Source organism: Phoenix dactylifera, unplaced genomic scaffold, assembly GCF_009389715.1.
Source record: "Phoenix dactylifera cultivar Barhee BC4 unplaced genomic scaffold, palm_55x_up_171113_PBpolish2nd_filt_p 000214F, whole genome shotgun sequence".
Lineage (NCBI taxonomy): Eukaryota > Viridiplantae > Streptophyta > Magnoliopsida > Arecales > Arecaceae > Phoenix > Phoenix dactylifera.
Window position 1 is genome coordinate 216,908 of NW_024067725.1, and position 22,604 is coordinate 239,511.

Sequence of the window (22,604 nt, forward strand, 5' to 3'; positions counted from 1 at the left end):
TTGTGAAAGATGCAACCCGATCTCACCCAAAAATGTAGTGGTCATCATCAAAAGCGACATCAAAGTTGGAGAAATGTTCGGGTTAAGAAAATGGCAGTAGCAAGAGATAGGAATAGGGCGACAATGGAGAGGCGAGGGTGGAGAGCAGAGGAGGTGGACAGCGATGGCAAGCAAGAGGGAGGAAGTATGGAGGGTATGAAAGATAGGGGAGGAGGTAAGTGGATAAGAGCAGAGAACAAAGTGATTATATAGCTAGGACGAGTAGATAGAGAGGGATGGTAATATAAACAGTAATGAGGCAGAAGGAGGCGGCAAGGGATGGTTGTTGTTAGGCGTGAGGAGAGGGCGACTACAAGAGGCAGTCGAAGACTATTATGAGGACAATAAGGAGTGCTCGGGGGATGATATGGAAAGGTGGAACAGAGAAACGAGAAGGGAGTGGATGAAAATGGGACAGGCCTTTTTATTTTTTTAATAATATTATCTTTTCACCTGTTTATTTAATTTACTCGATAATGAATCCAACTTATCAATACCTTACTTACCATACCAATATTTGTCCCGTTTTTAGGTTCCGATAGCAATACTCTTATCCACAGTTTGGAGTCATAAACCCTATGTTTTCAAAGATTTTGAGATACCAGGACTTTGTTTGGAAAATTTCTTAGGTTTTTTCGATGATTGTCCCGAGGTATAGTTAATTTCAAGATAAAAGAAGGTGAAATTTAATATATGTTTCCATAAAATATCATTAACGTGTGATGACCCATGTATTGATTAGCTTGTACTGCAGCATAGATTGCCAATACGATGGTTACCTTTAAAATAAAAAAGCTAAAAAATCTTGTTTTGCCTGTATTATTTGCTCAACAGGGAGAACTTTTGGTCATTTTAAATGTAGGATAAGGACAAGAAGGCCACATAATTCCAATATGGTTTGATTCCACCATATCCATCGATTGACGTTCCAACATTAAACCAGATTTTATTGTTGCTGACTATGTGAATTCAAGGGTGATGAGCAGCACGATTCGGTCGAACAGGGCCTATACTAGTATTTATCCTTAATCTAGCCCATTTCAACTAGTTCTAGTTGGATTTTGATATTTCGATAAACTCAGGATTGAAGGAGCAATGAGCATAGTCAATGAAATATTTCTTTTTCTTCATCCCAATGCCTGGCACGAGGGGTTCTCTATATGATGCTCTTTCTCTGTTCCTACGTAGTGGTCAATCATCTAAGTCATTTTCTGTCTCATCTGACTCACTACTCTCTACTACCCTCTGATTGACCTTTTGTCTATCTTGAGGTCTCACTCTACGTCTTAGTTTATCCTAATTGTTTTTTCTCTCTCCTAGGTCTCACTATCTCAAGTATGTTCAATTCTAGTCTAGTCATGAAGTTGGAGAGAAGTTCTACCCGTTGTTGGATCTGCTCTAAGGTTTGTTGTTGGGTTCTAAATGCATCTTGCCAATTATCAGACATGACTGTAGGCTAATATTCGACCCAAAATTTTTTTAGATTTTTTTAAAATTTTTAATTTTTTAATGCCGCAAATAAATATTTTAATACAAAAATTAATATTTTAATGCAGAAATATTTTTTTATTTTTTTAAATACGAAAAATGAATGCAGAATTTTTTTTAAATGTTGAAACTAATTTTTCTATATTTTTAAAAAATTAAAATTTCTGTAGTTTTAAATGTAGAAAATATAATTTACTATTTTTTAATCCAGAAAATATATTTCTCTGTTTTGAAGTATAAAAATTTAATTTTTAGAATTTAAAGTGCAGAAAAAAAATGAATGTTATGATGCAAATACAATAATGAAGATTTCTAGATATGCAGAACCTATTGGCTATGATACCACTTTAGTACAACCTATAATCAATTCTACAGGTGTAGACTGATTTCATAATAGTCAATTATGGTGAGATTGATTAGACACTTCAGCAAATGCTCTTCATCCAAAAAAATCATCATAAAGGTATGTGAACACAAACTAGAACATGATAGATATCGGATCAATGAAGCCTAATCAATGAAATATAACTAGTGCAGCAAACTGAAAATAATTACAAGTTTACAACAGAATAATTAAAAAAAAAATACTACCAGTAAACTTGGGTTCGAAGGATGTGATAGATGGCAACGATGGTAACGATGATGGGTAGAGATAATGATTGATGGATGAAGAAACGAGGACTAGATAAAAGATGGTGATAGAACTAGTCGGATAATTACCTTTGCGAGTTTGGCTCCTCCAATCCAATGAGAATCTTCAGGTCATACTCCACCAAGACATCGAGATGAAGGATGACGGGGTTGAGAAGGTGGCTCCAAGAAGAAATAGGTCAAGAAGTAGAATAAAAGTGGAAGAAAAAGGATTTCTCAGGGCTTCGCCCATGATGACACTCACCTTCTTAGGTTTTCTTCCTCTTCTTCTTTTTAATGGCTGCTTTCGTTCTTTTTATATGCCCCAAAATAGCTATAACAATCTTCCTAAAAATCCTCCAAAATGGTTCCTATAACTGTTCCACTAATCCTTATCCGACAACTTCCCCAACAGCCCTTATCTTTCCCCACTCATCCTTATCCTTCGTCCAACCGTCCATTACTGTTCCGTGAACGGTAACTCGGGTCGGGTTACTGTTCCGTGAACGGTAACTTGAGTCGGGTTATTGTTTACGTGAACAATTCTATCTCCAAAACTATCACCCATCCTTCTTTATTCCTAGAGCTGAGTGATGGTCGTGGGCATTGAAAAAGGCCAAAGCTTGAGCAATTAAGTGTGGTGGTTTGGGATCGGGTTAGACTTCCTATTACACCTAGGTGGACCCTTTTTACTTAGCAGTCCTAGTACATGACTCGACTGAAAATCCAAGCCTAAATATGGCTTTGGATGGAAAATACAGAAAAAACAAAAAAAAAAATATAAACTATGTACAAGATGAAACCTTGAGACTACATCATGACTCCAGTTGAACAAGAGTTAACCTCAGAAGCTAACAAGTCGACCCCAAAATAGTCACAGATATAAGATATATAGCAACCAAAATTAGCATGTTAGCGAGTCGACCCTGAAGGACCACGGTTGACCCCTAATCATGGATGAGTCAACCTTAGAGAATAGAAGAGTCGATCCCATAATAACCACAGGCAAAAGATAAGAGTATAGTAAAAACAAGAGCTATCTCGAGTTGACCCCTGAAGATTACGAGTCGACCTCTAAAGAAGTCGAGTCGACCTATCTGCACTTGACAATAGTAACAGCTAGTTTTTCTATAAATCAAAGCGGCCGTTTTTGCCTCACAATGGCTCTTTTAGCCTATCTAATAACTAGAAATGTCTTCCAACCATCTTTTGAAGCTATAATGTATCGGAACACCTAAAAAAGATAAGAAGTGGAAAAGGAAGGAAGTTATGACAAGAAAAAGAAGAAAAAGTTCAAGTGCATTCAGTGAAAGCTTAAAGATTACATCTTTCATTATTAAAGAGGGTTGCTGAAGAGCATTCAAGACATTCAAGGCCAACCAATTGCTTCCAAAACCTCCAGCAATTCCTTGTCAATTTCTGTTGGGGAGCTTTTATTTATTGTTATGACATATTCTTATACTCTATTGTAATAAGTTTTATGGATTAAAACTTAGAGAAAGGTCCATCTAAACTATGAATTGGATTGTATTAAGCCTAGAGAAGGTTTAGTGGTGGTTTTGGTTGATTTTCAATAAAAATCAACTGGGTTGGTTGTAAGCTCGATCAAAATAATTATGCTATAATCTTGAAAAGATTATAGTGAAAATTTTCAAAAAGTGTGTCTTACAAAGTGGACGTAGGTGTAGAGTTGGCACCGAACTACTATAAATCTTTTGTGTTTGTGGTGCTAGATTTGTGTACTTTATTCTCTTACTCATTCACTTACTTATTGCTCATATCTCCCGCTGCACATCACATACAAAGTGGACGTAGGCGTAGGGTTGGCACCGAACTACTATAAATCTTTTGTGTTTGTACGATTAGATTTGTGTGCTTTATTCTCTTTACTTATTCACTTACTTATTGCTCATATCTCCCACTGCACATCACATACACATTGAAATTTTTTTCCCCCGATTTTTTAGCTTAAAGTTTTGAAAAACCTAATTCATCCCCCCACTTGGGCTACATAGTTGGGGAACAACGGCATTATAAATCATTAAACAAAGTTTACAGCATGGAGACTTCTAGTTCATGGATATCGTAATATTGTTGTTGGGCTGAGATTTAAAACAAAACCATTTCTAATATGGATAATAAGTTTCTCAGTTGTTATCATTTGCATTACTTAGCAGTAATAGGTTGATACTGAATTCGTAACTAAATTCCCGGTCTAGAAGATGTGGCTTGCTTAGATCTAATATTATGCTCAAGAATCATGTGAGGTTACAGAAACTACCAAACATAGTCATTGGATTACAAGGCTTATTGTGAATGTGTGGTTGATTTAAATCCTAATCAATATTATGATTATAATTTACAGACATGCAAGCTAGCTCTCATGCATCAGGAGTTGGGGGAGGATGAGGATGCAAAGTAACTATTTTCTATTATGTTTGCATAATTGAATCCTTCTGAGTATTACTAGACGATATATACTATTGAAAAGGAGCACTGCTTTCTGAGAGATGCTCTGGATATCTTAATCTTTTATTAAATTCCAAGGCACAATGTTCCCATGACCTTCCATCTCCTTCCTATATTAAGAACTATCAGGTTACAACCATGGGGAGAAAGAATCCCTCAGTGACTGTGTTATTAAAATGATTGTCCCTCAGCGACTGTGTTATTAAAATGATTGTGGTAGCAGACAACCATTATTTAGAACCAATTATGTAGCTTGTCGAGTATATTAACTATGTTATCAGGACAATCGCATCATAAAACTATAAACTAAGGAATCTCTGATTGCTTAAGGTCCTAGTTGTTCTGTAGCAGCCGGTATGTATATGCGAGAAGATTAGAGCAGGCGTCTCTGACAGTTTATCCAACAAATTTCAGGAAGTCTTTCCTCTGTTGACATGAATCATAGTTGTAGATCATGAACTGTTTCCCTTTTTGGTTGGTGTGAGATATAGTTGGGAGTGCTGGAAGCTTTGCCACCTTTCAATTACAAAACAAAAAGCTGCACAACCAATTTTTTTCTTTGGAGTGTTTGTGATTCATGAAACCATTATTCTTTGGCCGTAAGTATTTTTTTTCCCCTCATCAAATGCTGCTCATTCTTTGGTTTAGGATCTATAATTCACAAGTTCAAATAATGGATCCGGTCCCAATATATGCATTACTCTCTCTCTCTCTCACACACACACATAGATGCGCGCGCAAGAAATAAAAGACATCCAAGGATTGTGCATATGTTGAAAAAAAAAAAATCAAATAGCCTGTTCGAATGCAATGCCCTCAATGCCTTTTTTTTTCTGGTTTTTTTGTAATCTTCTAAAGTACTTCAACTTTTATGTTTAATCAAAATAAGCTTATAAAAGAGGATAAGCGTTGGTGCAAGGACAAAGTTCCTCTATTTTGGCCTAAAATTTGAAATATGGAAACAGCCTTTTTATTTGAGGATAATACTCTGTATTTCTAACCTGCCCTAATATTACAATAGCGGGAGTATAAAAAGATTTTTGTTTTAATATTTTTAATTAATCTACTCTACTCTCCTGATCACACCAGTAACAAAGTTACCAGCTGAGGGCTGCGTGATTAGTGCTTCTAGACCTCGCTGAAATCCTGAGTGGATCACCAAATACCAACAATGGAGTGGATTGACCAATCTACTTTAAAATGTTTGATAGTCTGCCTGAGAGAAAAACACCAGCCGCGGAAGTGGAAAACCAACTGGAAAGAACACGGGGGTTGTAGTTTTCTCGGTGAAGGCGAGGGCCAATGGAGCGGCGTGGGCGTCATGTGCTTGTTGGATCTCACGTACCGAGGCCGGGAGCCAAATGCCTCCATTCTCTCTCTCCTGCCCCCGCTCACACTCCAACTTTTATTTTTTCTTATCTCTTTCCCTTTTTCCCTCTCCACCACCCACTCGCAGCACGCTATGGCGCAAATATCGGTGTTTGGTTTGAACCCCCACTCTTTGCCTTCTTTTTACTTCGAAGAATGGTGTACCGAAAAAAAAACCACCGAATAATTGAAACCATTCTGCACTGGCACGCACGCACGCACGCACATAATGTATTTAAAATTACACAATGATTTATCTATTTGATGTGTATTACTTGACCATATAGTATATACTATATTTTTTTTATTTTTTAATTACAGGACTGACATCTATTAGTAGGAGTTTATAATTTTTAGATTTTTTCTTAAAATATTTACTAGAGAAAATATGGTAAAATAGAAATTATGCTCCATATTTATTTATCTAGTCCCTGCCCCATATGATTTTTGTTTGTCAACACCTGTGTTGTCCATCAAAAGAAAAATAACTTCTAAAAGGAAAATAAATTCTAAAAGAAAAATCTACGTCTACAATGTTCAAGTTTTAATTTGGAAAAATATATTATTTTTTTAAAAAATAAACTAATCTTACCTCTTAAATTTTAGTTGGTTTAAATGCTTTAAAATATTTTTACCAAATATCTCTCTTCAAAGAGTTTCGATTTTTTTGAAAAAGAATATTGGTTCACGTATCTTCGAAACCATCATGTCTCCTCGATCACATAGATAGAGCCTATAAATAGAATCTAGATCTAGTACTCTGAGATATATCCAAAGACATCACTTCTACTCCCTTTTCCACTAATACTCTAACTCTCACAGTGCACTGCTTCTGAGACCGAGACACTATTTCTTTGAAGTACTCTTTTTTCGTGTTTTACTTTTTTTTTCTGGACAACTGAAGAAAGCTATTTGGGTCACGCTTCTCAATGATTTGCTCATTAGAGAAGAATCAAGCTGAGCCAGATTGTTGTATCTTGGAGACAAGATGATCTAGATTTGCATATAGGGGGCAAATTTCATTTTTAAGGTAGTGTATATCATATGCCTCGTTCCAGACAAAGTCTTTCAATCAATTGATTTTCAAAGTTTTATAGATATAAAGTTTTAATTTATTTTACTATTTCAAAGTAAAAAATAACATTTTTAGGTTATATTCTACCAATAGTCTAAGAACGTGATCTTGATAAAACTAGAAATTGCTATTGGTTGCTTAGAATAAAATTTATTTTGATTGAATAAAATAACAAAGTTTTTATTTTTGTCATTTAGAGATTGTTTTCTTTACACAATTAGTCTTCTAAGAATTTTGTATTGCTCTGAAAATAGTGTAAATAGAATTTTCTGCAACTTTAAAAAATTGTACAGAAATTTTCTATGTGCAAAAATTACTGCAATTATAAGAAATTTTTCAAAGCAACCCTTGAAGAATTTATTTGCAGTTTTAAACTCTGTTGAAATTTTTTTTACAAGTTTAAAAATATGTGCAGAAAATTACTGAGCTTTAAAATCTATATAGAAGTTTTCTATGTGCAAACTGATTTTCTGCAATCTTTTAAATCTCCACAGAAATTATTTTGCATCTTCAAAACTTGTGCAAAATTTTTTTACATCTTTAAAATACATAAAGAATTTTTTTGTATCTTCAAAATCTGTGCAAAAATTATTGATGCTTTAATAACTTTGCATATTATTAGATATTTTTCAAAAGCGTTTTTTGCTTTGAAAAACATGCAGACTCACAAAGTTACTTTAGTTGTCATATTTCTTAGTACATTATTTCATTTTATTGTTATTATTTCTCTTTATTGCTTTTTTTTTAAAACTTAACATTGCATTATTGAAAGTCATCAATTAACTAGTCAAACACATAAGGCAAAATCCCTTAAAACTTATGCTTAAAAAACCAATCCTATACTATCTTTTGGATCTACTTCTTAACCTTCATCTGCTCTTAGTTCTCAAATTTCTGGATCCTCTCACTCCCATACAAAAACCCTAATGAGATTGATTTCTATTGTCATCATAGGATCTTTAGTGCCTTTTCTGATTCTTTGTATGATGTGTATCTTCCCCCCAAATCGGCTAACAACCTTCGGGATGCTCTTGAAGTAGAATATGGATTGGATCATCCCAATCTTGATTGGTTCGATCTATCCAAGTTCTACAAATATGTCATGGTGGATTCCAAATCTATCAGTGTCTATTCATGAATTTCAAGATTTTTTTTGAATAGTTAAGTTGACTGGTTGCAGGTTCTTTGAAAATTATGAAGTCCAAGCCTTAATTGATTCTCTCCCTCCATCCTGATCGAGCTTTTCTCGTGATTTGATCATAAGCAAGGCGACTTAACCCTAACAAAGGTCATAAACTTTGTTAGAGTCGAAGAAGAGCATTGACTTAAACATAAGCTTAGATCTGATTTTGGATCCAAGATCAATTTGTTTGAATCCAATCAAATTCATTTCAAACCCTGAGGAAAGTCCGTCAAAAATAAAAAATCTAAAATTCAAATCAATGTCATTGGTTAGCTGTTGAAAAGGTATTCCGATATCTTAAGGGAACCCTTGAGCTCTCTCTCTTATACATTGGATACCTTGAGGTGGTTGAGGGTCATAGCGCTGCAAATTGGATTACTGATTCTCTTGATTTTAAATATCCACTAGATATTTTTTCTTCTTAGTAGTGCTTCCGTAACTTAGGGATTTTCCAAGCAAATTATTATTTTATGGACCACCATAGAGATCGAATTGATTGCTCTAGATATTATCTGTACTGACGCAGAGTGGATTAAATATATTATCTTAAATCTACCATTAGTACCTAAGCCAGTTCCAACCATATCAATCCTTTGTGATAATAAGGTCGTGATAAAATAGTCTGATCAAAAGAGTACTAATAAAAAGATGAGCCGATATATCTGGATTCATTATAAATTTGTAAGTTAACTAAAAAAGAGTAATATCATTTTCTTGAAATTTGTCAAGTCTGAGAAAAAATTGGCAAATCAATTAACCAAGGGTTTATCTAGGAGTGGAGTCCTAGAATCACCGAAGGGGATGGGGCTTAAGCCCACTACTTGGTCACCAACAATAGATACCCAATCTCTATGATTTGAGATCCCATAAAGAGGTTCAATATGGTAGATATGAAGCTGATTGAGTGACAAAGTAAACTGGATGGAGATTGAGTTTTACTTTTAATGAGTCCAAGATAGAAAATCTGAAGGGTATTAGATCACAAGTATCCTTGGGAGACTCCTATATGAGAATTTTCATATAGGTCGTGACTAGGAGTTTGGGCTAACCCTATAAAATTCTTTTGAATAATCAAGGTACTTAGTGCAAGGCATTTAAATGGCATAAACCATATAAAGACCCAATTGATCTATACATTGTGTGATAACTAGACATATGAGTTAAATAACTTCATTCAAGATCTAATCCACTATGGTTCCTTCAAATGGATGCAATCAACACTAAATGAGGATACCACACCCATTGCAGACTATAAGTTGCCCAAATATTCTTCTTTGTCCTTTTTTTTTAAAAATTAAATCTTTTTGTGGGAGATAGTTAAGTTTTAATTTTAAAAAAATTTAATTTTTTATAAATAAACCAACCTTATCTCTTAACTTTTAGTTGATTTAAATGCTTTAAAATACTTTTTGCCAGTTGTCTCTTTCCAAAGAATTACGACTCTTCGGAAGAGAATATTGTTTTTGAAGCATAACGCATCTTCAGAATCATCATGTCCACTCTTTCCTCATCTGATACTCTGTCTCAACCGCGCACTGCTTCTGAGACTAAGATATTGCTTTTCTGAAGTACTCTTTTTCTAAGTTTTTACTTTCTTCTTTCTTTTTTGTGCAATTGAAGGAGGTCATTCAAGTCGTGCTTTCCAACAATCATGCTTGTTAGAGGAGAATCAGATTGAGCTGGATTGTTGTACTTTAAGGATGAGATCACCAAACCAGATGTAAGGGGTGAATCGTATTTTTAGGGCAATGTACATCACACGCCTTGATCTAGGCAAGGTCTTTCAACCAATTGAGTTTCAATATTTTGTGGATATAAAGTTTTGATTTATTTTATTATTTCAAAGCAAAAATAACAATTTCTAGGCCATATTCCACCAAAATGCAATGCTATTTTTTTTCCTGGTTCATGCCTTTTTTTAACTCCAAACATTATTGCATGATAGGACAGATCATGTATGAATAGAATTTTGATATATCCAATATCCATATCCAGTTATTAAAATTATCAAGTTTTATTCTAAAAAGATATAGATATGAATCAAATATCAATTAATTATATCTATATTATTCTAAATGGATATGATAAAATCAGATATCACTTCAGACACAAGTTAAACTTTCTAGCAAAATTTGATAAAGTTAATATTCAGTTACAACAATTAGATATACATTTATTTTTAAAGTAGGAGAATAATAAGTGCAACAACCCAGGACCTCACCTAAAATGGCTAGCCAGAAGGTATTATTTAACCCAAGATCTACTCAACGAGTAACCGATGTGGGATTAAACGCATGCCCGCACGGATTCTCATAATAAGTATCTTGCATAAAGAATTTGTATAATCAATAACCCTTTTCTTAATAATCTTGAATGTTTGGTCACCATGTACCATGTTGATGCTAAACAAGTCTTTGTGCAAAAAAAAAAGGATTTATTTTTTCTAATATGCTAGGAAATTGGATATCTCTCCTCCACCCCAGCAAAAAAAAGAAAAGAAATCTAGATATCTAAATCCAAATTAAGGGAAAAAAACTGTATTTGTATCCAAAACTTTTCTATCCCAATATGTGAATCTTTTTATCTAAGTAGAATGGGATATCAATTTTTCTATCTTAGTGTGACTTGATTTAGATCCAAATTCCATTTAGTGCTATGCACCATGCAAATGGGACAAGTTTTTCTTTTTAGTTTTTTGTTAATATGTTTAATCCGCAAACACAACAACCCCCCCCCCCCCCCCCCCCCCCCGCGTTTTTCTTTTTAGTTTTTTGTTAATATGTTTAATCCGCAAACACCAACCCCCCCCCCCCCCCCCCAAATTTATTTTTTATAAATGGTCATTGCTTTCTTGGGTCAAAGTTCCATCAGAGTGGAATAAAATTTTTAACTTATTTATTCCACTTTAATATACAAAATAAATAAAAAATTATTTATATTCTGAAATAAACTTTTTTTTTTTGCTTAGGCAAAAAAGAAAATGGGGAAGGGACAAGCCTACTCCCGCATAGCAGCCCCACTGGGCCTCCACCCCATCAGGAGAATGTTTGATGTGAGCAGAACTGACCGCGTGTTGGGCACGCCGGCCGTTTTTACTCATATTCTTCCCACTCGTGGCCTGGCTCGGTTACTCCTCTAGGCTTCGATCCAAACCTTCTTGTGAGTACGTCACACCTGACACCACCAAGGCTACCAGTGAATCAGTAAGTCCTCCCACCCCGCGTGTCCGAGCGGGGGACATACGGTCCCTATATTTAATCAATGCCCGTACGTTTCGAACTCGGACAGCGCAGGTGGAAGTAAAGGCCTAGTTCTACTGAGCTACCACCTCAGTAGCATTCTGAAATAAATATTAAAAATTGCTAGTAGCATTAGTTTTTATTTATTTAAAATAGATTATTTTTAGAAATAAATCAATATATTTACTTGAAATGTTCCGAAAGTCGGCAACCGGGCAGCCTGGAAGGGAGGTAATCTTGTCCATCTCCAAGTCATTATCTCGTGACAATGACCATTGAGGGATGAGAAGGACAGGGCAGGAAGCTCCAGTCCATCCAGAGCTGTTCCTCTCTCTCCCTTAGAGACGCACATGCAGCTAGAACACAACCATCCAATCTCCATTGGAAGTATTGGATACACGAGCTCAAAGCAAGTATACCCACACCCACATGTAGCTGTATGTACTACGATATTATTTGTATTCTTTCCAGGAGAACGAAGCAGAAACAGCCAGGAGACTGTCCCACTGAGATTTATTTTATATTATATAAAGATACTGAAAAAATAAAGTTGCCTTCGCCTATATAAGAACCCCTGCACCTCTCCTCTTTCCCTATCTTCTCCTTTGGGAAAATGGCTTCTTCTTCCTCTTCTTTTCTAGTTCTATGGCTGTGTTTCTTAGGCTTGGTCTCCATGACCACCATGGCTGCCCCACCGAGGAGACCCATCAATGTTCCATTCCAGAAAAACTATGTGCCAACATGGGCTGGTGACCACATCAAGTACTACAATGGAGGCAATGAGATCCAGCTCTACTTGGACAAATACACAGGTAAATCACTTCAAGAAGAATAAAAGTAGATCCCACGTATTTTAAAAACCCTAAGATGCTTGCCCAATATCCATATGAACCTACTACGTACATTCATTTTTTTTTTTGTGGTTGTTTATTTTAGGCACTGGGTTTCAGTCCAAGGGCTCCTACTTGTTTGGCCACTTCAGTATGCAAATAAAGATGGTTCCAGGGGATTCTGCTGGAACTGTCACTGCCTTTTATGTAAGTGGCCTCTATTCGGGAGATTGATGAAATGCTATGGCCATTGGCCAGTGTGTAAACTGTTCTCTATATGAACCACTTAACCATAATTGATTTTTTTTATTTTGTCTCGTTTGTTGGACGCTTTTGTGATGGTTTTTCTCCAGCTTTCTTCTCAAAACTCAGAGCATGATGAGATAGACTATGAGTTCTTGGGCAACAGGACTGGCCAGCCCTACATCCTCCAGACCAATGTGTTCAGCGGTGGCAAGGGAGACAGGGAGCAGAGGATCTACCTTTGGTTTGATCCAACCAAGGATTACCACTCCTATTCTGTGCTCTGGAACTTGTATCAGATTGTGTAAGTTTTTATCTTCTTACTCAGCTTAGCTCTGATTAATCCGATGGATATGCCCAATTTTAACCTTATTTAAACTGGTTAGATAACAAAATCCCTCAATGATAGAATGGACTGAGACTAAGTCTTGATACAAACAGTAGGTCGTTCCATTATTCGTTATTTGGTTAGCCCCTGTTAATGTTGAAATTTTCCAATAGGCCTCTCTCTGTTTGAGAAATACCAGTCATCAACTCATTGATTGAACAACTATACTGCCATCTGCTTTGGACACTTAGGCCCTTGGGTACTGAGGTGATGTACAAAAGACAACTGAAAGAAATGTAAACAAGTGCTTGAGTGGGTTTGTGTCTCGAAATTAGAGTAGATAAGCATGTGAGCTGTCCTCTGAGCAAATATTGTCGCATGCACACAGAATCTAGACAACAGTTGCAGCCAGCCCAGATGGTGGGTCCTCGACAGATGCTTTTAAGACTCCTGATTTGCTCCAGTGCTCTTGACCATTGGGACTGGAACCTTTTTTTTTGAGTGCCTGAGTACAATCTTTCTGTTAATTTTCTTCATTGGCCATTTCATGTAAATAAAGGTAATAGATTGTTGAGTAAAAAAAGAAAAGGTGACACTTCCGTAGATTATGGATGACTTTAAGCTGTCTTGAATTTATGAGCCTTATTCATGGGTTGGAGACTTGTAGGCAATTCAAATTTATTAATGGAGTTGGACCTCCATGGATAGTTGCAGCGTTGTTGGAGCAATGATATCTTCTGTGGCCTTATTCTGTGCCTGACAGTGGATATCATCTTGTGGACTGATAATAGAGGCTATTGAAAAGATTGATGCATATAAAACAGCCATATGAAATCCCATTCCATGTATCGGATTCCGTGTCGGTTTTCATTTTCCTTGTTAATTTTTTGGAGAGTAATTTGTGAGAAGTCACTCATTCTATTGCTGCTATGATAAACTGTGGAGTTATGCTGTCATATTTCAGGTTTATTGGAAATAAAATATAAGGTTATGCTACAGGATTCTAGCAATGAATTAATGTGGAAAATCAAATAAGTGATCGAAGAGTTTCATGTTAACCACATATAATTCTTATAAGATGATAAATTCCTTATCCTGAATAATGATTATAAGAAATTGCGCAGCAAACATCAATGGTTTAAGTAAGTTTATCCACCTCTGATTCTTCTTGGCTTTTGTAAGTAATTGCCAACAGCAGGAGATTTTCAAAGTTATTAAAACATTTTCCAGGATGGGCAAGTGTGGTGCAATTGAGATCCTTGAAAGAATTTATGATCCAATTTAGCTGGCTCACCGACATTACATATGGTCTCTTTTTCAGTACAAGACATTACATATGGTCTATAGTGCTATCTACCACTTATGTTTTATATTGCGACAAAAGATCGAAAATTACTGTTTGATTGGTTTCTTTTGGTGCCACCCAAACTAGTTTCTTTGTAGATGATATCCCAATCAGAGTGTTCAAGAACAGCAAGGACTTAGGGGTGAGGTACCCCTTCAACCAGCCCATGAAGATCTACTCCAGCCTGTGGAATGCTGATGACTGGGCCACAAGGGGTGGGCTTGAGAAGACTGACTGGTCCAAGGCTCCCTTTGTGGCTGCCTACCGGGGCTTCCACATCGACGGCTGCGAGGCATCGACCGAGGCCAAGTTTTGTGCCACCCAGGGGAGGCGATGGTGGGACCAGAAGGAGTTCCAGGATCTGGATGGCTACCAATACCGGAGACTGAGGTGGGTGCGCCAGAAATACACCATCTACAACTACTGCACCGACCGGTCGAGGTCCTCGACCATGCCACCTGAGTGCAGGAGGGATAGAGATGTGTGAGTTGAGAGATGATCAGGCCACCTTTGGGAGCTTGGCATGCATAAATTTGAAGTGGTTCAGATCTTGTTATCTACATTTGTATTAGTTACTTGGTTGACATGGTCTCTTTGTGTGCCTGATACTGTGTGTTTCTGGGAATTATTATTCTTTGATGAGCATCTGCTACATGGAGACTGAGTATATAATGTTGGTGTTTTATGTGGTTTAATATCCAAAACTGGGTGTTCCAAAGTAATCTTTCTCACTGATGGTTTGGACCCTTTGCTATACAAGACCTGCTACCAAATCAATGTAGGTTTTGTTCTACCAAAAAAAAAGAAATCAATGTAGGTTTTGGTTAATGAATTCCACCCGCAATATTTGCTTTAAAATAGGCTAGCCACTAAATTTATTTCCTTTATTTTTTTGCCCTTTTGATCATGTAGATCTCTTAGGATTAAGCTTCAATGAAGGAGCTAAAGTTTAAAGGGTTCGGATGTTTAGATTTTGGATGACTAGACACTGATGCACATATGATAGGTTTTTTTCTTTCGTTTTTGTGTTTTTTGAGTGATTGGAGAATATAAGCAAGTTTCATTCGGCCTTCTTATCCCCCATGACTTTTTCCAGACCTTTTCTAGGAAGCAGACAAGATAGCTAAAAAAGAAGGGGACAAGTGGTCCATCTAACGTAGCTGTAAGCTTAAGATCTTTGGCCACATTGATCTATATCTCCAGGTTCACTATTTAAGTTCCATTGTGATGTTTTGTAATAATTGTTATGTTGTGATGGCCTTCTGTTTGTTGGTATTCCAAGAAAACTATTTCAGCTTGGAACGTGGATGATGGTCTTTGAGACAGCAAGATTGAGGGTGCTGCTTCTTGGGAACCAGGCCATGTCCCCCCCATTTCTCCTCCCCATGAACCTTTTGTCCGGATTTTAACTCCAAAGGGCCATAAACGCTGAGAAGATGGTTTAAAAATCAGCAGTTGAAGTGTTGGAGTTCAACAGGTGCCTTACCCTTTTGTGTAATTGGTTTTGTAATGAGGGCAAGATGTGTACAAATGCTGGACTGCTTGTAGGAAACACTATATAATTAACAGGGTTTCTTGTGATATATCAATAAAATATTGGTTTTTTATATATGTGTGTGTCTTTCTCTAAATATAGTCTTGCAAAATTATATATTCTTGTTCAAAAATCATCATTTGCTTATATGCCCATAATGTGTCATTCTGTTTTGGCAATACTCTCTCTCTCTTGTTAAATTTTTGAGTAATGGTGTTGACAAGAAGTAATTGCTCAAAGTGTCAAAAATGATTCTGCAAAATAATCATAGATTTATTTTATACTTAAAACAGCTACTTGCTAATATTATCTGCTAAAAAATTTAATGGGAGAGGCATCATTGCAAAAATAGGGTGAAAATGAAGGGTGTATATATAAAAATAATTTTCAAGGGATAAATATGTAGCGAGATATATTTGAAATGATATTTATGCAAAAAATTTTAAAATATATATTTGACTAGATATTATGAGAACAAAGTTTAGGGTTATCTCTTGGCACTAATAAATGGAATCCAAAGATTTCAAGTTTTAATAGGACCGAATAGTCCCATATCCATTTTGGATAACAAATCTTTCAAATAGATAATAGAATTGATTGGATCATCTTTGGAATGTGACCAGATGGGACATACATACATACATACATACATATATATATATATATATATATATATATATATATATATATATATATATATATATATTTATGTATGTGTGTGTGTGTATGCATGTACGTACGTATGTATGTGTATGTATGTATACATATACATATATATATGTATGTATGTATGTATGTATGTATGTATGTATAAAAGGATTTGGATAAAAAAGTTGTTGACCTTAAATGTTTGATTTCAATGATGCAAAATAATTGAATAAAAAGTTCACTAATCAGTTGTCTTGAGTATGCTTGAATGCATACAGAAAGCTAAGAAGAAAATTTTTCAGTAACTCTCAAATGAAGATTATTTATCCAAAGCTCTACCCAAAGAAATACAACTCCAAAATGTTCTTGAAGAATATTTATATGCAAATACAGAAAATTCCAATTTGGGTTGTCTCAAGAGTTGACCCTAGATTGCAATGAGTTGATTCTGGCACAGGAATAGATTGATATGCCATCATGAGTTGACTCTAACAAATCATGAGTTGACCCTAGAATAGTCTTAGAGAACAAACAGAAAGTTTTGAAATTCATCATATTGGCGAGTCGACTCATGAAGAGCACGAGCCGACGCCAATCAAAACAAGAGTCGACTCCAGAAGCTGGCGAGTCGACCCCTGAATGGCCACAAAGAAAATATAGAGAGTTGTAAATTTTACCATATTATCGAGTCGACCCATGAAGAACACGAGCCGACTCTAATCAGACAAGAGTCGACCCACAAAGCAAGCAAGTCCACGCCTGATCGGCCACAGAGAAAAGACAAAGAGTAATAAAATTTAGTTTGTTAAAGAGTCGACCCATGAAGATATCGAATCGACTCTTATCACTGGATGAGTCGATCCCTAAACCAAAAGAGCCGACTCTACAATGGTCACAGGAGAAAGACAAAACACAACAAAAACTACAGCAAGTTCAAGTCGACCCTTGAAGATCCCGAGTCGACTCCTGGAGATCACGAGTCGATCCTTGAAAATGTCGAGTCGACCCTTTTGCGCCTGACAACAGTAATGACTAGTTTTCTTGTAAATCAAAATGACTATTTTTTCCTCACAACGGCTCTTTCGACTTGTTTAACTACTAGGAGAGGCTTCCAACCATTCCCAAGTAGCATAAATGCACGAGAACACCAAAAGAAAGCAACAACAAGAATAATAAAATAAGAAGAAAAGGAAAAAAATAAATTAAAAAACCAAAAAAAAGAAGAGAGCTTCAAAAAGAAAAATATTCAAGTACATTCTTTGAGAGCTAAAAGATCAAATTCTCTGTAACTGAGAGAGTTGGTGAAGTGCAATCAAGTGCAATCAAGGCCAACCTTCTGTGTCAAAGCTCCATTTATTTGTTGTATTTATCTTTATGGAGTAGTACTTGATTGTGTTTACATATTATTCTTTACACTCCATTGAGACATGTTTCAGAAACTAAAACTTGAAAAAAGGTCTATCCAAACCTTGAATTAGATTATATTGAGCTTGAGGATAGGCTCGGTGGTAGTTTTGGTTGATTGCTAGTGAAAATTAATTAGGTTGATTATGAACCCGGATAAAACAATCGGACTGTAATCTTGAAAAGAAAGATTATAGTGAACATTTTCAAAAGGAGTGTCTTGGGGAGTAAACGTAGGTACAGAGTTGGCATCGAACCACTATAAATTTTGTTGTGTCTGTGTTGCATGAATTGGTTGCTTTGATCACTTGCATATTTACTTATTAATTACTACATTTACTCATCAAGTTTTATTCCGCCGCATGTCACTTTTAGTTTTCAAAAAATCCAATTTACTCTTTCTTGGGTTGCATAGCTGGGCAACAAAAGTCCTCCTATTGACCACTACATGATGTAGCCCTAACCTATGCGTTATAGAGAAAAGCACGAGGAATAAGAAGAGGAAAAGTGAAAAAGAAGTCCATAAGATTCTATCTATTGCAAAGTAAATCCTCAACTTCCTTATATAGATTATCCATACAAAGTTCTACACAAATAGGAAACTCGATCCAAAAATAAATGAGAACACACAAAAGTTAACCAAAAAATTAAATTTTTTTTGATGAAAATGAATACTCTCTCAAATGGGAAAGTTATTAGACTTTTGACCAACAACCCTTGAGTCCCAATTATATCAAACCTCGAATTCTTGTGGTCTTCGGCTTCAAATCTGCTAGCTTTTACGAGGTTTGACATGGTCTAACCAACCATAATACTTGCCAGTTGTATATTGCAGTTCATCCTCCTCCCTAAGTCGGAGAAAATTCATCCAGGAATTCTGCTGTTCATCCAATATGTCACCATTAAACCCATCATGGGTGAGAATATGACTCTGCGGCTTTAATTAAGCGACATGCACTATCTTTTTCACGATCTCCCAAAGGTCCAACCTTGAGAGGAGAGCGCTTTGCTTGTTCTCTAGCTGGTAGGCGGCCCTTAAGTCTCCAACTTCAAAGGTTATAACCATTTTTTATGATTGTAGTGGGATTTTTTTGACACTGCTGGCTTTAGTTTACTTTCTGACGGACTCATGAATGACTCAAGATGCATGGCCATATCATCATCTTTGACACTACTTCTTCCTACATGGGGAATGTGTGCAAAATTTAATACACTTCATGCGCTATAATAGAAAAGGTTTATAATAGAGATCAAAACCATGGCACAAAATTTAGCAAACCATTGGTAAAACCTATACCAATAATCAGTAAATTGTGGCAACAAGTGGCATTGCTAAAAACTATCATTGTAGTTCATATGACTATTGGTATAAGCAACTCTACGGCTACAGTCTTAAGTTATATTATAGAGATGTTTGAAACCATCATTATAACTTGTTCTAGTGGCTGCAACCATTGCTATACAGGTACATTGAAGTATGATGATAATTCCTTATTTTTCTGTGATCTAGCAGGGTGTACTCATATTAGAGTTATATGAAATGAGTAGCCATTTTCACCAACAAAAAAAAAAGAAGTATGATGATAATGGACAATTTCTCTAGTGACAGCCAAGCAACTGCTAGTATTGTTATTATAATGTGATAGTCACAACCATCCTACAAGTATGGTTTGTTGCAAGGGTACACGTTGCCCGATATACAACTCAAGAAGAGAGGTGAATTAGGTTCATTTAGATTGTAAAACAAGATGTGGTGGATGAGTGATAGTGCAGTGATAAAATAGTAAGAAGTAATAGACAAGCACAACAAACTGAAAATTTAATCAATACGCAAATAGAATGAAGGCGATCAGAAGTAAGCAAATGAAGACAAGCAAGTAAATCAGGTACACCACAAACTTATGAATTTTTATAAAAGTTCAGAGCCAAACTCAGCTCCTATATCCTCTTCCTAAAAAACTCTCTTGAGAATTCCAATCCACTAATCATATTCCAATAATTAACAAGCCGTAAGTCTACAACTAACAAATAAATACCCCAAGCTTATCCCAAGATTGTATAAGAAGCTGCTTCAAGATGTGGTTAGGCCTTTTCCCCAAGTTTAAAAATTTCCTTTTAAACTTATCCAAATCACTTGCAAATCACAAGAAGGATTTACAAACATAAGTAGCTCGCTGCTGTGAGCTTGATAAACACTGTTCATCTCTTTCTAATATGGAGGGAAACAAGGATTTAGCTGGTTGAGTGCTTTTCCTGCTTTGAAACTCTATTCAATGATATTTGGTATGGTAGTTCTCTTGTACTGTTAAAACCTCATGTTTAATTCTTTGAAGCCTTTTAAATAAGATAGAAGATACCTTGGATCCTTTTCTAGCTATTGGAGGATTCTCCCACCTCATTAATGGCTGAAAGTACAATTCTAAATATGTTGGAAAACTAGCTATTGGAGGCTGTCAGCTATAGAGGAGTCGGTACCTGATTGCTTGAATTCGACTCTTGGACATTTAGGCTTGATACCTCTCTAATTGGAGACAGCTTCTGAAATATTGTAGAAAATAATCTTTCTATTTTCACCCCATGGCCATTCTAGAGTCAGCTCCTTCGAGACTAGGATTGACTCTTGGTCATGCACCACCCGACTCCTATATGTCAAAGTCGGCTCAGATGCTGGAGTTAACTTCTGACCATCCGGCTGAAACTAGCCTTTCTATTTCATCCTATGGTCATCCAGAAGCCAGCTCCTCGTAGTTGGCTTCACTAATATTGAATTTTTCAAAATGCTTTGAGCTTCTCCAAACATTGAAATAATCTCTTTAAAGGTTCTTCGTCTAATAAAATACCAAGAGCTTTCTACAAATAGATATTTACCTTTTCTAGAACATATAAACACATTAGTACTATACTTAAATATTTTGTATTATCAAAATCAATCCTTAGGGTCAGAGATCCAGTGCAATCACCAAGCATCCATTTCTCATTAAACGTAAGTGATTGAACGGGGCAGAATGCAGTCCTATATCATTCAATCACTAGCCATTCGAGGATACATACATGACCGGTGGTGTATTGGGTCTCATGTTACCTGAGACATAAAAAAAATGCAACATCATACTATCACAAGTAGCTACCTGATATACTTCTCTAGTCTCTCGTATATCACGTACATGCAGTCATGATCTACATGACAGCATGTTTGAATTATCTTTTCTTTTTTCCCCGGAATCAAAGTTCATTTAGGTATGTATTCTTCATTATATAGGATAGTTCATGTCAGTTATTTAACAAGAGAGGAGATGGGAGCAAACTTGCATCTAGCTTTATCTAGTCTCTCCTATAGCCATGGTTTCCACTTGGAGTGTTTTAAGTTAATTGAGGGCTCACAGCATCTCAACTAGATTTCTTGGCAGCCCCACCCTAACTCAGCCCAACCCAACTTAAACCTTACCAACCCAATCCAAGTCTGCCCTGCTCTACAATTTCTAAGTGGAAGCATCTTGGGTAGAATTACAGGCCATATGCTTGGTTTACAGCGTGATCTCTGGGTATATTTTAAGTCAAAGATGGTATATGCCAATATCAACATGTTGTTTCTCTGATTAGTTTGGAATCTAGAGGATGCCAACTTGTCAAGTTCGGAAAATCATTGCAGATGTAGTACCTAATGACTTGGATTCGAAACACGCCTACAACCTTGTAACCTCCTCCCTCTTCTCAAAAAGGATTCAGTTTAGAATCTAACTTTTGGAATGTGGAAGACAACTGATTTGTTTCAACCGGACCTTTTAACCTGTGCCCAACCCCTCATACATTAAGTTGATACTACCAACCCAAATTCAACCTGACTAAAAATTATAAGGCGCAGTCCAAAAACTACAAATTGAGTTGGATCAATAAAGTTTTCTCAGCCGAAATTGCAACCCCTACTGGTACTTAGGTGAAGGACGGGAAATGATCAATACAAAAGAAACATAAAAAATAAAAAAAAAGAAATTGTAAATGTTGTCATTTTTCAGGCGAGAATTAGGCCCTTCTCACTGAAATCAAGGAGTCTGGAACGTATAATTAATTAGTTCATTCGTGGGTTGGGGGACATGTCTTTCCTGCAGGCACTACAACAAAAAAGATTTTTGCCGACTCTATATTTCCGACATTAGATAAAAGCGTCGGCGATTTTTTTTCATGCGACAGTAACTGCCGACGTTTCTAAAAAGCGTCGATAAAAAAGGTTTCGCCGACGCTTTTTTTAGTATCGGCGTCTGGAGTCCATTACCGACGCTTATAAGCGTCGGAATATTTAATCACCGACGCTTATAAGCGTCGGCATAACGGAGAAATACGATGACGCTTATAAGCATCGTCGGACTTCATTCCTCCCACAACAAAACTCGATCGACCCTCTCCCTCCATAGCCCTAAATCCCTAGCTCACGCCGACCGACTCCCTCCCTCCTCAGCCCTTTTCACCGATCTCAGCAATTCTCCTCCACCGAGCGACTCCAAATCGCGTTCCTCCGCCGCATCTCCTTCCCCTCCTCTCCCTCTCCGTTGGCCTCCTCTTTGTGGATAACTTCCTCCTCCGCCGCAGAGCACTTACGCGGCATTTGAAGTTTGGAGCCGGCAAGGACAAAGACAAGGCCAGGTTTGGGATCTTCTTCTCTTGCTTCGATGTTTAAATTTTGGATGTTTTGGATTTTCTTTTGTTTTTATAATTAGATTGTTTAGGAATTTTGTTCTATTTTCTTTATAATTGGATCATTAAATTCATTTTTATCATTAATTTTT

General features: G+C 36.3%; 1 protein-coding gene across 1 annotated transcript; it reads left to right on the forward strand.

Moving 5' to 3' along the window:
* Positions 1-11,992: 11,992 nt before the first annotated feature.
* LOC103723097 (probable xyloglucan endotransglucosylase/hydrolase protein B) lies at positions 11,993-14,935 on the forward strand. Its single transcript, XM_039117405.1, has 4 exons — positions 11,993-12,303; positions 12,428-12,528; positions 12,675-12,868; positions 14,325-14,935. The coding sequence occupies exons 1-4, from the start codon at positions 12,105-12,107 to the stop codon at positions 14,722-14,724; spliced, it is 894 nt and encodes a 297-aa protein (XP_038973333.1). The 5' UTR covers positions 11,993-12,104; the 3' UTR covers positions 14,725-14,935.
* Positions 14,936-22,604: the final 7,669 nt, after the last annotated feature.

Excerpts from the sequence above, each read along its gene's own strand:
- LOC103723097 (XM_039117405.1), top strand. The coding sequence starts at position 12,105 with ATGGCTTCTTCTTCCTCTTCTTTTCTAGTTCTATGGCTGTGTTTCTTA. Across the intron at positions 12,304-12,427 it reads CTACTTGGACAAATACACAG|GCACTGGGTTTCAGTCCAAG; the intron begins GTAAATCACTTC and ends TGTTTATTTTAG. Across the intron at positions 12,869-14,324 it reads TGGAACTTGTATCAGATTGT|TTTCTTTGTAGATGATATCC; the intron begins GTAAGTTTTTAT and ends CACCCAAACTAG.